This window comes from Haliaeetus albicilla, chromosome 24 (genome assembly GCF_947461875.1).
Source record: "Haliaeetus albicilla chromosome 24, bHalAlb1.1, whole genome shotgun sequence".
Lineage (NCBI taxonomy): Eukaryota > Metazoa > Chordata > Aves > Accipitriformes > Accipitridae > Haliaeetus > Haliaeetus albicilla.
The window spans coordinates 11,835,232-11,849,958 of record NC_091506.1 but is presented as its reverse complement, the minus strand read 5'-3'; the positions used below and the strand labels follow the sequence as shown (position 1 = coordinate 11,849,958).

General features: G+C 42.4%; 1 protein-coding gene across 5 annotated transcripts in view; it reads left to right on the top strand.

Annotated features, from left to right (window-relative positions):
• SLC6A6 (solute carrier family 6 member 6) overlaps nucleotides 1-14,727 on the top strand; it is a 59,101-nt gene that overhangs the window by 11,491 nt on the left and 32,883 nt on the right. For 3 of the 5 annotated variants that reach the window (XM_069812134.1, XM_069812132.1, XM_069812131.1), the window contains 2 exons: nucleotides 12,830-13,069; nucleotides 13,674-13,808. In XM_069812134.1, coding sequence (XP_069668235.1) covers nucleotides 12,841-13,069; nucleotides 13,674-13,808 — 364 coding nt within the window. In that variant the 5' untranslated portion in view covers nucleotides 12,830-12,840. Of the gene's footprint in view, nucleotides 1-253; nucleotides 311-12,829; nucleotides 13,070-13,673; nucleotides 13,809-14,727 lie in introns of all 5 variants that reach the window. The other 2 variants (XM_069812133.1, XM_069812130.1) reach the window with 1 other exon arrangement.

Below are 14,727 nucleotides of genomic sequence, written 5' to 3'. Positions count from 1 at the left end.
TGTCTCCTTTGATAAGAGAGTTAGAGCTGGTTTTTAAGAGGGGTGCACCTTTCCCAGGCAGGGAGAGTATTTGGCACCTTATGGAGAGCTGACTCTGTGTCTTTCTAGGAGGTTGCCTTCCCTTGTAAGAGAAGAGAACCATTTCTGGTTCAGGGTTTGCTCTTTCGTGGGGTGCTGGCACACAGAAAGCTTGATTTTTGCCAGGTACTGAGTGCCTTCTGCAAGGTATTGAGTGCCCTCCTATCCTTTGCAGCCAAAAAGGAGTTGATTGCTCTTGGCATCAGGCAAATCTGGACCCAGAAGACCGCAGGTAGTATTTACCAATTATTTATGTGCTTTCGCATGCCAGACGTTGTCTGAATTGATTTCCCTAGCATACAAGAGATTTCAGGCGTTAATGACACTTGCCTGCCACTAAAACCGTTATTTTATTCTTTTTAAAATAATAATCATACAATAATAAGCATGACATTTATTGCATTGCCATGGGGAAATTAAACCCCCCCAGATTAACTACAGTCCAAGTAACTATTAGCTCTTTAGAGCCATTGCAAATGTGTGAGTTATATACCCTGAATGAGCACCATATGCCAATTTATTGTGGCACAGTGAGTCACAGGATACATTGTGGAAAGCAGTAATTGCTTGGCATGCATTGTAACATTCAGTGGGGTTTCTTCTTTGGTTTCTTAAGGGAATATGTTTTTACTCTGACAATAAAATGAGTATCGTCTGATATGCTGCCATCAGGGACTGTTGCTTATTTTGTACTTAACCTGGAGCTTACCCATTTGTCACTCACCACACACACCCTCTGTATCTTTGTCTTTCCAACTGCTTGTGTTATATGTGTGCAGTATCAGAATATGAAGATTGAGCCTTCCATTCGGTATTGTCTTGTCATTTTGTGTTAATCCTCCTCTCCCTTTTCCTCCTCGTCTTCTTTCTTTGTCCGATAGGGAAATTCAGACTGGTTATAAGGAAAAAATGTTCACCCTGAGAGGAGTGAAGCAGTGGGATGGATTGCACAGAGATCGTACAGTCTCCGCTCTTGATGGTTTTCAGAGCTTGATCCGATAAGGCCATCAGCAACCCAGTCTGATTTTGACGTTGGCCCTTCTGTGAGCGAGAGGCTGGGCTACATGACCTCCAGAAGTCCCTTCTAACCTAGATTATTTTATGGTTCAGTTTAACACCCAGTTCCTGTTCTGATTCAGCCATGGTGCTGTGCGTGTCACTAATTCCTCACTCCCTGTTGGAGTCACTCTCATTCATACCAGCATAGAACAGGAGCGACCTCCTGAAGGTCAGTGAAGTTACAGTGCTTTTTACTCATATGGGATCAAAATCAAGATGTAAATGGAAGCATCAGATGAGATTACCAGGTGAAATTTGGGTATCTCTGAAATTAGTTGGAATTTTTACCAGGATTTCATTCGAGATCTCTTCAAATCTTCATTAAGTGCCAATTGAAGTTATCAGTTGAAGAGTTTGATGCATAATTATATCAAGACGATAAGTATTTAAAAAGTAAAAATCAGCTTTTTTCCCTTCAGGTTACAAACTCCATTCTCTAGCAGCCTTGAAGATAGCTTTGGGGTATTTAGGATTTAGCGAGTCACCAATTGCCCTCGCTCTGCCATTACGTGCTGGTTTCCTCATGCGGCTGTAACCACGTGAGGGAGTTAATGCTGCACAGAGCATCTGCTCCTCAGCTAAACGCCTTCCCAGCCCTGCAGCTGTCTGCCAAAGAGCTTTGGACGTGCAGGGGGGCATCTGCGAGCTCTATCGGGTAGCAAATTTTCATGGTTTGGCCCATATGCTAGCCAAAAACCACCCTTTGTCAGTATAATGTTATTTTAATTATGCTGAAACAAAGCAAAACCACACTCAGATTCACCATATCAGTCTAGGGAATTTTCAACGATGATCTAGCTATTATAGAAAAAAAAACCCAAACAAACTCCCTTGCTAGGAAAAAGAAACATGGGAATAGTTTTATAGGGTTGCTCTTTAAAGTCTGCGAAGATAAGATGATTTTTCTCCATATCTCTCCTTTATCAGCAAGCAGTATATTGCTTATGCAGACACCTTATTTCCCATCAGGGTCTGTCAAAAGTAAAGTTTATAAATGGTGCTACCATAGTGGATTGAGGAAAGACTAAATATCAGCAACCAAAAGCCTTTGTTTCCCCTTTTTATGCAAGGCAGGATTCTAAAATCAAGATTTAACAGGACAGACTTGTTTTCATATACTTCTTCTAGTGATTGCTGCGCTCCCTTTTCTGTAACCATGTCAGTTCTCTCTCCTCATACAGATCCTCCTTACATGATGTAGAAGGTTGCTCTTTCAAATGTGAAAAAGCTGTTGTGCCATGTTAGAGGGAATATTGTAGCAGAAGATACTGTTGCTTAGGAGGGTTGAAGGTCCCTTCTCCTCCATTCTTCCTGCAGTACCCAAGGTATAGATGACAAGTCAAATTTAATAAACAGATAATATTCACATGAGGAATTTAAGGCAATACATCTGACTTTGAATCACCTAGGTTTCTCCTTCTGCAAAACTATCAGAAGTTCATGTAGTTCTTGTACGCATGCCACTTCCTTACAAAAATCCAGAAGAGTAAACCAAAGGAAGTTCTCTTGCTTTCTGCCATTAGTTTACATATGGAATGGTTTTATGGCTATCTCTCTCAGCTGTTTGTCATGTACCCATCATTTATGGTGGAACTGCAAACAGTTTCCCACCTGTCTGTAATTTTGTACACCAAAAAAAACACACCATCATGAAAAACAGTTGTAGTTGTGATGAAATGTTAAAGGTTAATGTGCCACATTGGTATCTAGTGTAAGCATGTTCGCTTAGATGAAATTGCGCTAAGGCAGGTTCTCAACTGTTCAGCTGTGTGAACTGCATCTCTGAACTGGTCAACAGGAGTAGGTTAAGTTTACAGTAGTCAGGCTAGGACTATAAAAGCAACCTGTAATGAAAACCATCAGCTGGTGTTTGTTTGAAAAGATAAGAGATAGAGAAAAATACTCAGGCTGTTCATATATTGTCATGCTATATTTGGAGATTCTTACGTGCAAAAAAGCAAGTACCTGTACCCTGTGGGGTTGACACTGGTATAAAGGTAGGACTGGAGATACTTGTTTCTTGTATTGGAATCAGCCTCGCTCTTAAAAAATTCCCTTCGGAGGCAGCTATTCCGGGTGAATTCAGTGGGGCTTTTGTCCAAGTAGTGTGTGGGATCAGGGTTTTGTTTGTGCTTGGTGTGTGCTCTGCACTTTGCAGACCGCGGTATGCAGAAGTGGTTTATATGCTAGTTTCCTTGGAGAAGTGAAGTATTTGTTCTGGTGCTATTTGATTTTCATATCTCTTGACATAAAAATGAGCGCAGCTCTCCATCTATGAAAGCTGATGTTAGAGGTCCGTGGCAAAAGTGAACTGAAAATACACCCCTCATTGGGAATCAGCGTGAATCATGTGGTATTTAAAAGCAGATTGGTTTAGTGGTCAATATTGAAGGTTTTACTTCCAACTCAGACCTTCAAAATGGATGGGTACAAAACCAAATTTTTGATTAAATAATGCCCATTGAGAGGGCTGTAGGACATAGTGGTATTCTTTCTGAAATGCCCTCCAGGAGCACGGTGAGTAGCTCTGGCCAGCCGTGGAAGCTCAGAGGACGGAGCTGCAGCTGGAGACTGAGCCAAGGCTGTTCTGGGATTAAACAAAACATGCCAGTGTCCAGCCGTGCAAGCCAGCACCTGGCACCAGCTGCATGAAAGCAAATAAATACCATAGAGTCTACACAGCTTTGCTTTTTTGTGTGCGTGGAAGTCTACAGTTCACTGACCTGTTTTGCAAAGTTGCACTCTCTGTGAGCTTGTTCATCAACTTTGCCACTTCTTCTTTTGGCATATCCTCTGCAGAACCCCCCCGTGCTCTGTTTTCCTCTGCCGTATCAGTAGTTTCGATTTCATTTCCTGTGTGAAACTTCATATGCTTAAAGTTTCTGTTCAGTTTTTTTCTTGAAGGAAAGAAAACAACAACAGTACATTAAACCTCAGGGTCCTTAGGAAATCTCTGATGGCTGAAGGCCTGTGAGCAGTGGTGCCTTGGCCGAGCACTGTAGTCACTCGAATACCGTGGTTCGGCGGCAAGGGTCGTCAGTCCACCTTAGCTCCACATCTTAAAAGTCTACAGCTCATTTCCATCACTGAATCATACTTTTGCTGGTAATTACTGCCAGCATGGAGGAGAAGTCAAGACTGAAATCAAAAGTAGCTCACTCTTATCTTTAAGTTTTAGAGCTCATGGCTCTGTCCTCAGGGCTTTGTAACCTTCTCAGACTTTATAGTCCTGTAATGGGGCTAACGCTGCTGATCGTGTGCGTGTAATAGCTGTTTTCGTAGTACAGGTTGGCTGGCCGTTTTCCACCCATGGTGCTGTGTTGCACAATTCTTCCTTCCATTAATGTATTCTAGAAAAAAACCCAGGTGTTATGCAGATGGGGCACAGGAGCAAAGAAGAAGAAAGGATCGTTCTCCACTGATGACGTTGGGATCTAGATTTGTGGGACTAAGGTACTATATGACATGTTTAAACAGCTGCCACAGGTGGCATAGAAATCTGTCCTCAGTTATTGTTTAAGATGAGTGGATAGAGGCAATAAAAACACAACTTCATCTTTGTGTGGAGGTGGCCTAGGCAGGTATGGCAACAGCCTGCTTACAAAGCTGATCAAAGCCATTAGTGGGTATGGAAAACTCCACTTGTTTTTCCAAAAACATGTAATCTTATATCTGTTTTTTACTCAGTTGGAAAACATACTGAAAAAATACAGTAATCTTTAATTACGAGAAAGCCCTCAACACTAGCATTGGTAAACTCAGTAAGTTTAAGGCTAAGTTTAGAATTAGTTGAAAAAACAGGTGAGGGTAGAATGATTTATCCCCAAGAAAAAATTACTTTGAAATAATGAATTCATACTTTTTATTGCACATTTGTTTCACTAAATGGCTACTTTATTGTTTCTCTTCCCTGCACTGGGGCACTGCTCTGTTATCATGGCACAGAGATTGCTGTCTGACATTAACACGTGTTGTAATTGCCTTGCAGATGTGTCACATAGAATCAATACGTTATTAATCACATGCGAAAAATTCAATAGGCACAATGCACACCACTGACTATTCAAGTTCATAAGCTTTGTGGGCTTTAAGCCTCTTGTCTTTTTTATAGCAGGATGAGGGACACCTCTCACAGATTTTGATGTGGTTCATTTGTGGCAGTAGAACTAGTTTAACTGACATGAAGACTTGCTAGAGAATTGCAATCCACTCAACAGCAGACCTTCAGAATGGAAAACGAAATATGAAAAAGCTAGTTCCTTTGGTCAAAAGTTGTATAACTGCAGGATACAAGGTGGCTGAAGAGTCGAGGATGTGCACAGCTCATTGAATCTTCTTCGACAATGCCCATCTGGCTTGGAAAGCCATCATCTTGCCACACCACTTGGATATACCCCTGCATTTTGTAAGGGCCCTCTCTTAAAGAGAAGGCGTCTAGAGGTGGTGTCACCCAGTGAATTAATGTTATTTCACTTTCACAATGGGGGAGCTGGTACAGCAGAGGGAGTATGCAGGGAAGGCAGCAGGGAGGTTGTGCTTCTTTCCAGCCTGTTGACAGCCAGAAGGCTGATAGCTGGCACACCTGGAGGCATTAAATTAGGTCAGCAGTTGGCTTCACGTGAACAAACCAAGTGTTAACTGGATGCTCTCCCACACATAATTACCAGTACGGTGTAGAGGGGATAAGCAGTTTCCCTTCATTCTCCCTGCCTCTGTCAACCCTTGCTTTCACGCTCTCCTTCCCTGTGGTCCTCTTTGCAAGAGTTGCCCATGGGCTTTCTTCTTTGAGGAGGGGACAGAGCAGGAGGACCACTGCTCTCCTGTGCAGGACGCTTGGTTTCTCACTGGGATACGGGAGGCACTGTGCCCACAGAGGATTTCAGTAGGATGGAGTCATAACCAGTGTGATGCAGTGTGCCAGTCCTCTGCTTCGCTGTCCTCGCTGACTGCTGCGGGGGCCAGGGCTGCCCTGGGCCGTCTCCCTGGGGAATCAGGCTCCATCCTGTTGAGGCTGGGAAGCATCATATTTGCTTCAGCCCCTGCGTTTAGGGTCAGGGTCATGTTCCCTCTCAAATCCATTGGAGTTTGTGGATATTCTTCCTCCTCCTTTCCACCCCACACAACGGGAAAGGAGTTTTTAATTTCCTCCCGTTCCGGGTTTAGTGGTAACTGCTTTGTTCTTTCATGTAAATAAGTAGAACAAAATGAGCATCTAGAGTATTACGTGACTGCAGATTTTCTGCTGCTGAAATCTGAGCAAAGATGCAGGATTTTGTAACAGCTCTGTGCTGTGGCATGGTACCTATATGAAGCATTTGAAGAGCACGAATGGAAACACCAGAGAGAAAAAAGCATGTGGGGAAAAAAAGATACCTTTTGTCCAGACCACAACTGATGAAAAAGAAATTGCATTAAGCCCTGGGCTTTCCTTTCAGAATAGACTTCAGCTTTATAAAGGAGTGCATTTTGCTCCTAGAAAATGTTCAGTAGCAGATTTTCCAGTCTATCTTAGAAGACTAAAAAAAGTGTCATAGTGAAAGAAAAGGAAACGATGAAGAAGTGAGAAGGGAGATGGCGAAAGTTGGAGGGAAAACTGAGAAAGAAGAAAGGACAAATGGATAGATGTTTAAATAACTACCCATAAGCAGGGAAAACTAATCAGACAAAGAGGAGTCCATTAAAGACAAAGAGAACAGTGAGATGTAGTTCAGGGAATTTTTAGAGGCATTTTTAAGAAGAAGAGAGGCAATGTGTGCAATAAAGGGAGTGGTATTATTTTTCAGAAAACATAGGTATCTCGTTCAATGAAGCAGAAAGAGCTTGGATATGAGTTAAAGACGATAAATGGAGTCAGGTGCTCTTTGGATACTGGTGTGGCCTCGAGGGCTGCCAAACATAAAGGCTTTTTCTTCTGCAGATCAGAAAGAGTTGCACTAAAGCCATAAGTTTGATCAAGGGGCTGTTTATTTTAATCATGTATTGATTGGCTAAACCACACTGCTCTGGGAGGGAGGGAAAGCTGTCAACATCAAGAATTACAGCTTTCAAAGTTCCAAGTAATCCTAGGAAATGAGCCAAACATAATAAATGCAGTTTTATTCAGGACCTGATCCTACTACTGTTGAAATCAATAGCAGCTTTTCCATTGCTCTCAATGAGAGTGGAAGCTGCTTACTTGACGAGCAGCTCTGATCCAGCAATAAGGGCAGCTAATTTTGAAATATTCATGAATATGAATATAAAATAATACTAATTTAAAAAGAACCAACCCACAAATAGATTGGCAGATCTAGGAAAGCTCTATTTTTTAAGGGAGGTTGACTTCAATTTCCAAGATACAAAAGAAAAAAAAGGCAGAAAAATAGGAGACATGATAATGTCTAAAGAGGCAGAGCTTAAGTAGGGTTAGAAAAATTAACTATAATGTGATAAACAGGTGTCTTTCAAAAGCCATTGAGACAGAAGAGGAGGAGAGAGTACTGAAAAGCTCAAGACATAAGTCTGCACAGGCTGAACTTAGTAGAAAGGGGTCCTTGAAAGCAAAAGTAGTGGTAGTAGGCTGCAAAACCAGACCATAAAATCAGCAGTACAGCCGTACAGTCATTCCTCAGGCAGCATTCCCATCAAGGTCAGAGACACTCAAGAGTATGTACTTCACTTTTAGTTTCCTAATGGAAGAAGGCGCTAGAAAACAAATGTTGAGCTATGATTCTAGTCACCAATTCAGTATGTTGAATCCCTATTCAAAGTTTATATGCATTGACTGCAAAAGAAGTAGCTCCTTTGCTGTGGTTTCTGATCTTCAGACACAAGACAGGGCATGCATTTTAGCATGCGTAAATATTTACAAATACATATCTGTGTGTACAGGCAGACTTTGATTTTCGTGTTTCCATCAGCATTTGGAAAACCATTGTTTTGAAGACTTGATTTTTAAAGACTATTAAGTGAGGTAGCATCCACGATGAATTTGTCCTCAGGGCTTCTCCTGGAAGGTGTTGCCCTGCATTGGTCACCTGTCTCTGGCTATAAGAAGCTTGGAGTGGATCATTACCGTAAAAGCAGAAATCGAACAATGTATTTTCAGATGTGTAATCCATGGGTTGTCTGTCAAAAAAAGTTAGTGGTTCAGCAGTAATGTGAGTTGTGTATGTTCCGACAACCAGCAGGTCCTGTCCACACTGGTGGCCTTCCCCCATCTGCATCTCTCATCGTCTGATCCCTTTGCCCAGTGCCTCCTCCTTCCCCTACCACTCATTTTTTGCATGTTATGAAGGATTACGTTTCAATGCCAGTATTTTTTAAAGGGTATGGGTTATCTGAGGTGCAGGCTGTACGTGCAAAGGCATGATAGCTGTAGCACAGTTGATGACCCAAGCCGGGTTGGCTGTGAAAGTGCTCTGCTTATGGCTAATCTTTTGGTATTTTCAGCTGTACACCAAAGACTAGTCAGTCACGGGGGACAGCAAGAGAGCTTGGGTTATTGCAGCGGTATTTCACATGAGGAAATTTGTGCACTAGGCGCAAGGGACAGCTGCACGATTCTCCTGCAGAAGGAGAGGAGCCCTTGTGGTGCTCCTGGCCGCACCAGGGAGCAGATGCTTGAGAAGCGCAAAGCACCCGTGCTTGCTCCCTCGTTCTATTTTTTCACATTTTACCACCATCAGTTTGACAATCAATAACTTCCTCCTCAGTTAATTAGGGCTTGTACCAATGTACGAGAGAGCAGATCCTGGCCCTGGCCCAGTCCGGATCCTTTCTCCCCTTACTTTTGAATCAGGCTTTAGCTGTTTGGCTGGACTCAGCCTGGTAGCGCACTGTAAACGGCAGGCTTGACTGCTGCTTTTTATTTATCCGTATTAAGTTCATCAGATGAAGCCAGAGCTTCCTGGGGCCACCCGAAGCTTCCTGGAGGGGGTACTCTCACAGGCAGATGTGGCTCCTGGAAGGCAGACGTATGTCTCCGGGAGGCAGACATATGCCTCAGACTTGGATCGCTCCTTTTGGACTATGTGGTCGTAAGAGCATTTTCTTACAATCTATTTCCTTGGGGGAGTCAGATGGACTTAGATCTCGGATACCATCCCCACTAAGTGATACAGTAAAAATAACCTATTATTCTCTGGTTCTGACCTGGGCGGTGACAACATATTGTTTCAGCATCTCTGTCAGACTATTTCCCTTAAGAGCCATTTTAACCTCACCCAGTGGGACATAACTAAAGGAAATGAAACTCGAACCCCATTAAGGAAAAAGACAATGCCTTTCACTAAACAAACTTGATTTTCTTGGCTTTTCTTCACCAAGGAGAATCGCCCGTACCCCCCACCCTTGCAGCCTTTGTAGACAGTTCCTGTAATTGGGAATGGCTGGGTGGACACCAATGGTTGGCAGCAAAGGGGGATAAATCCGACATCCCTTGAACGTGACATGGGCTGGGATTGCAGTCCCAGGTGGCCACTTAGCGTCAATTCCTATGGTACTGGTCGACGGTACGTGCCTGCCAGCCACAGCTGCCGGCCGTCGAAACACAGTTGGGATTTTAGCAAGACTAGATAAGACATACACAGTAAAACTGGGCTGTTACTAATTTTGTGCAGGCGTTGGATAGGTACTGTACTGTGCCCCACTAGTGAGAGCTGGTGACTTGCAACAGAGTTGTGGTGGTCCATCTCCTGGCACCTGTATGGTGAAACGGCCACCCCAAAAGCATGCATGACCTTGAGGATTTGTCATCTGTGGGCTAAGGGAAAGATCACAATCCATCTTCACACTCCAGCTATGGCTGAAACAAAACTTACACTCAGTAATTAGGTTTTCAAGCATGGCCATTAATTTGGGCTGTCTTAAGACAAATTAGAAATCCCTTTTTAAAATGCAGTCCCATGCAGTTACGAAGTAGGAGTCTGAAAAGGCACTGTTTCACACTTTGTGTGCAAGTAATTGGGATAAACCAGAGGGTGATCACCTTGTCCCAGGGAAAGTTAGAGTTTACAGAATGCAATCAATTGGTCAGGCTTCCAAATGCTGGGTAGAACTGAGTGACACCTGGGCCACAGTAAATCCACAGGCAAGAAGACTAGATCTGACAGAAAAATAAAGAACTCTGTGTCACAAGATAGAAGTAGATTGCAAAAAATTGCAATCCTGGAAGTGTTTTTAGTCTCAGAGGTGGCCAATGGCTGTAGGTCCCCTCATTTTTTTGACATAAAGGTAGCCCGTGTGCTCAGTGTTCTGTTTCGGGGTATTTCCAGTATCAGTCCCCATGGGGAGCAGTTAAGCTCCTATTTCAAACCTTAATCCTGCAGGGATCTATAAATGTACTTATCTCTGTGCCATTAAGCAGGTTTATGGCTGTCCCAGCAGTTCACCGAAAAATGGTCTGAAAAACAAGAGCGTATCCTAAACACTAGATGTGAGTTACTCTCTCTTTTGCACACTTTCTTCCTCTGTTGATGAGTGTGTCAATAACCTGTGTGAAGAACAGCTTCCATGAGAGATGGTCCGAATGCCCTCCATTCCTCAGCCCAGAATAGCCTGTTGCCTGATGGTTATGACATTCTCCTGCAAGACGAAAGATAGGGATTCAAGCAGTACAAATAGCAAAAGAAAGTGAAATTGGGCTTTCTCCATGCCTGGTTGCTGCTGCAGTGAGAGCAAGATGTCAACCACCTTGTAGGTACCTCTTTGAAGAAAAGCAGTTGGACCTACTTTTTTTTTTTTTCCTCCTGCAAGAGATGACTCCAGGGGATGATGCAGGGTGGCACCTGTTTGGGGCTCGGAGTGAGATGCGGCTGTCCCAGGGAGGTTAAGGCTACTGTGAATCCCTCTTGGAGGGACTTCCATTAATCTCCATGCATGATACTAGGAACACGTTAGCTATTGTGAATTAATTCCACAAAGCAACTAGATGCCTAAAGGCTGTTATAGAGCTGGCCCTACCATTTTTATTCAGTTACTACACTACTTTGTCTCATTCCATGTCTCTAACAGCAACCAATAGGAGATACCGTAGAGGAATATGTGTCCTGCCCTCATACCCCTGCAGTGGGTGATGATGATCCATCACCCTGTGGTTAATTTCTCCTTCTATGAGCTCTCTCTGCTGTTGACCAGGAGGTATTGCAGTTGTTCATACCACCTCTGTGCAGTCAGCAGTGGCCTTTTTTAAAAAACAGTAGAAAGTAGTAATGATTAGCATTGCTAAGATTAAAGTCCCTTTTTAGATCATGGCCTGATAGGTGACTGCTGTCGCAATACCTGGTTTGCAAAGGCCACCAATATGTCAGTGGGGCGAATATCAAGCTGCTGTGGTTTGTGAAAATGTTAGCCTTCTGAAACTTTCCGTGGTGAATGGAAAGATTTACGGGTACAGTGATGCATATCTATCTCAAAGTCATGTTCGGACTAAAAACTTCCTGCAGAGCTAATGTCAACTCAAGTTTCAGGTCACTGCCACAAGCTAAATCAGGTTAGAGAACAAAACCAGCAAGCAGGTATGAGGGAGGATTGCAGCTATCAAATGGGATAATCTGTAGCATGACTTTTTTATGACTGTGCACCCATAATGACATGTACAAGCAGGGAGTGGTTGTGGTCTGGAATAAACTTGCTGGTTTGCCTGGTTCTGGTGAAAATTTCACGTGCTTTTCAGTATCAAAACACTATGCAAAAATAACTGGTCAGATCCAGCTAAAGTCACTTGAGTTATGCGGGGAATGAATTGGCCTCTTATGCCTGAGATCTGAGTTAACATAAAAGCTACAAGTTATTCCTAAATTGTTTTCATTAGGAAATCCTCGATAAAAAGGCACTTGTTAGAGTAATTCTTTCTATTATTATTTTTACACAATCAATGATTTTTGAACATCATAAATTATAAAACCAGCTATGATTTAATATGCTTCGGGTTTTGTATCGGGTGACTCATGCCACTGACTTTTTAATTAACTAAGGAGCCATCATTCTTGGCAAACTGTTCAATTGCGTAGGTGCATATAAGACAATAATTGAATGTAAAGGTTTATTTTTGTCCCTTTATTGATGTCAAGGGAAAACAGTGCAGTTATGAAAATGGAATAAACTGAAAAGATTCCTTCAGTTCCTGCAGGTTGATTAGAACAAATGACTTTCCATTCCAGTTTTTATGAATGTATCGTTTTCTGAAAGCTTTATAATACTTCAGGGAAAGGAAATTGCAAGCAATAAATGATTCAGGATGGTTCAGGTTATTGGGAAATAGAGGAATGGGTTTTATCTGGAAAGGTGAGATTTACTATTCTGCTGTATTTCACTTAAATGTTTGAGAAGGAATCAGATGGAGTGATTTATACCTTATTATGGGCATGGAAACAGCATGAGACACTTGCTTGGTAACACCATCTGCTGATGCCGATGCAGTGTGCAGTCTTCATACACCTTTTGTGTGCAGCCAGCAGGTAGGCAGCGGTGTCAAACCTTTGCTATCCTCTACATTGCATTGGCTGCAGAGGTGACCGTAGAGTCCAGGGGTGGTTTGTCTTTCCTGCTCAGTGAAGGCAGCAGATGTATTTTCATATCTCAGCTTGTTAAACATCACTGGTTTTTATGGAATGAGTTTGGTTAAACAGTTCTTGCAGTATTAGAGAGCTCTAACAGTAGACTGTTTAATAAACCCAGAGTTGTTGTTTTTTTTTTTTTTCCCTCTGTGTAGAAAGCAGAAATATGGCAACAAAGGAAAAGCTTCAGTGCTTGAAAGATTTCCACAAGGACATCCTCAAACCTTCCCCTGGCAAGAGCCCGGGGACACGGCCTGAGGATGAAGCAGAAGGAAAGCCGCCCCAGCGGGAGAAGTGGGCGAGCAAGATTGACTTTCTGCTGTCTGTGGCTGGTGGATTTATTGGTTTAGGCAATGTCTGGCGGTTTCCGTATCTCTGCTACAAAAATGGCGGAGGTGAGTATTTCTTTATTTCATTCTCACTAATCAATCTGTCTGCCTTATGCTTACTATTTTTCAGTGCCTTCATCCAAGTTTTAAAAAGAATATTGACACACCTGTTTTCTGCCTTCTTCACCAATCTTCAGGAGAGATTGTTTTATTACTTAATAGTTTTTGTTAAAACTTAATTTGGGAAAAACAACAGCAATTTAAAATTTTATACTACTGAACCTCTTTAGCTCTTTTACTTCTGCTACAACTGAGTCTGAGTTTTAACCAAAAGATATGGTATTGATATAGACCAGTAGGATTTCAGACCAGTGGATTTCAGACTAAGAGCATGCTGAGCCACATGAAACTTGTTGTGTGCCTAACCCCATTGTTATTGCAGATTTTCACTTTAAAAAGGTAATAAAATGCCCTTTCCAGCTGTATATACCCATTCCCTTGCAGAGAATATGAGCAAAAATACCCCAGAATAAGATTCTTATATACTGATATTAAAATATCAGATATGTTTCTCTGTATATATGTATATATATGCCTGTTACCACTTTTTAGATGATCTTGTGTAAGTGCACTCACTTCATCTCAATTTTTTACTATATTTTCTCAACAGGTGCATTTCTTATACCTTATTTCATTTTCCTGTTTGGGGGAGGTCTTCCTGTGTTTTTCCTGGAGGTGGTGCTAGGACAGTATACCTCTGAAGGTGGAATCACATGCTGGGAAAAGATCTGCCCTATTTTCACTGGTTAGTACATCTTGTTGTGCTTTACTGCTTAAAGACACCTCTGTAAACTATATGCAGCAACACTATTCCCCTCGTGTCCATTAATTCAGCTATTTGCTGTAGTATTTGAGGGTATGATACTGGTTCCTGGAAAGGTAGAAGTCAGAGAGTCTGAAGGACAAAGTAAAGTATTGATTTTGATGCTATCATCTTGTTAACTGGCAGAACTGCCGATAAGCAAGAAAGAAACCGCATATTATGCATTAAAAAGGCAATTGCACGTTTTGTTCACAGGTGTCGGAGAACGTGCTGTTTTGGAAGGCTAGGTGGCCTTAGTGAAAGCATCTTCAAAATAGTATTCTGGTCTGGAAATCAAAATCCCTCTGCCATGTGAAAGCTTATCATTGGTATCATCCCTCTGTTACTGATACAGCCAAAACCTGGACAGCATTTTTTTGGTAGGGTTCAGGAACAGGACTTTTGTCATAATGGGGCAGGTCCCGGCAAACAGGCATGTTGGCCTAATGTTATTGAAGGGCCTTTGCCAGCAAATTAAGAATCACTCACCGCTCACAGGAATTATACAAATGCTGCTCTGGAAGTTAACTAGAATGAAAAATGAAAGGCAGGTTAGAAAAATACCGAGGATGTTTATCTTGTGCATAGATAACCCTTTACAGCCAGACAGCACAGGCAGAATCATTTGGAATAATTACACTAAACAGAGCGGCACTCCTCAAATCCCATTTGGAAAGAATGGGCACTTCATGCTGACATGTCTCTAGCTCTGCCACCATTGCTGTTCCAGGCATCTTTCTCCCCTTATGTCACCCCAAGCAGAAGTGAGGGCTTTTTCTGTGGCTCACACTCCCACCTAATACTCAGAATGCTGCTGAAGTTGATGTAATTGTGCTGCTTTAGCTCCATTTTCTTCCTCCCC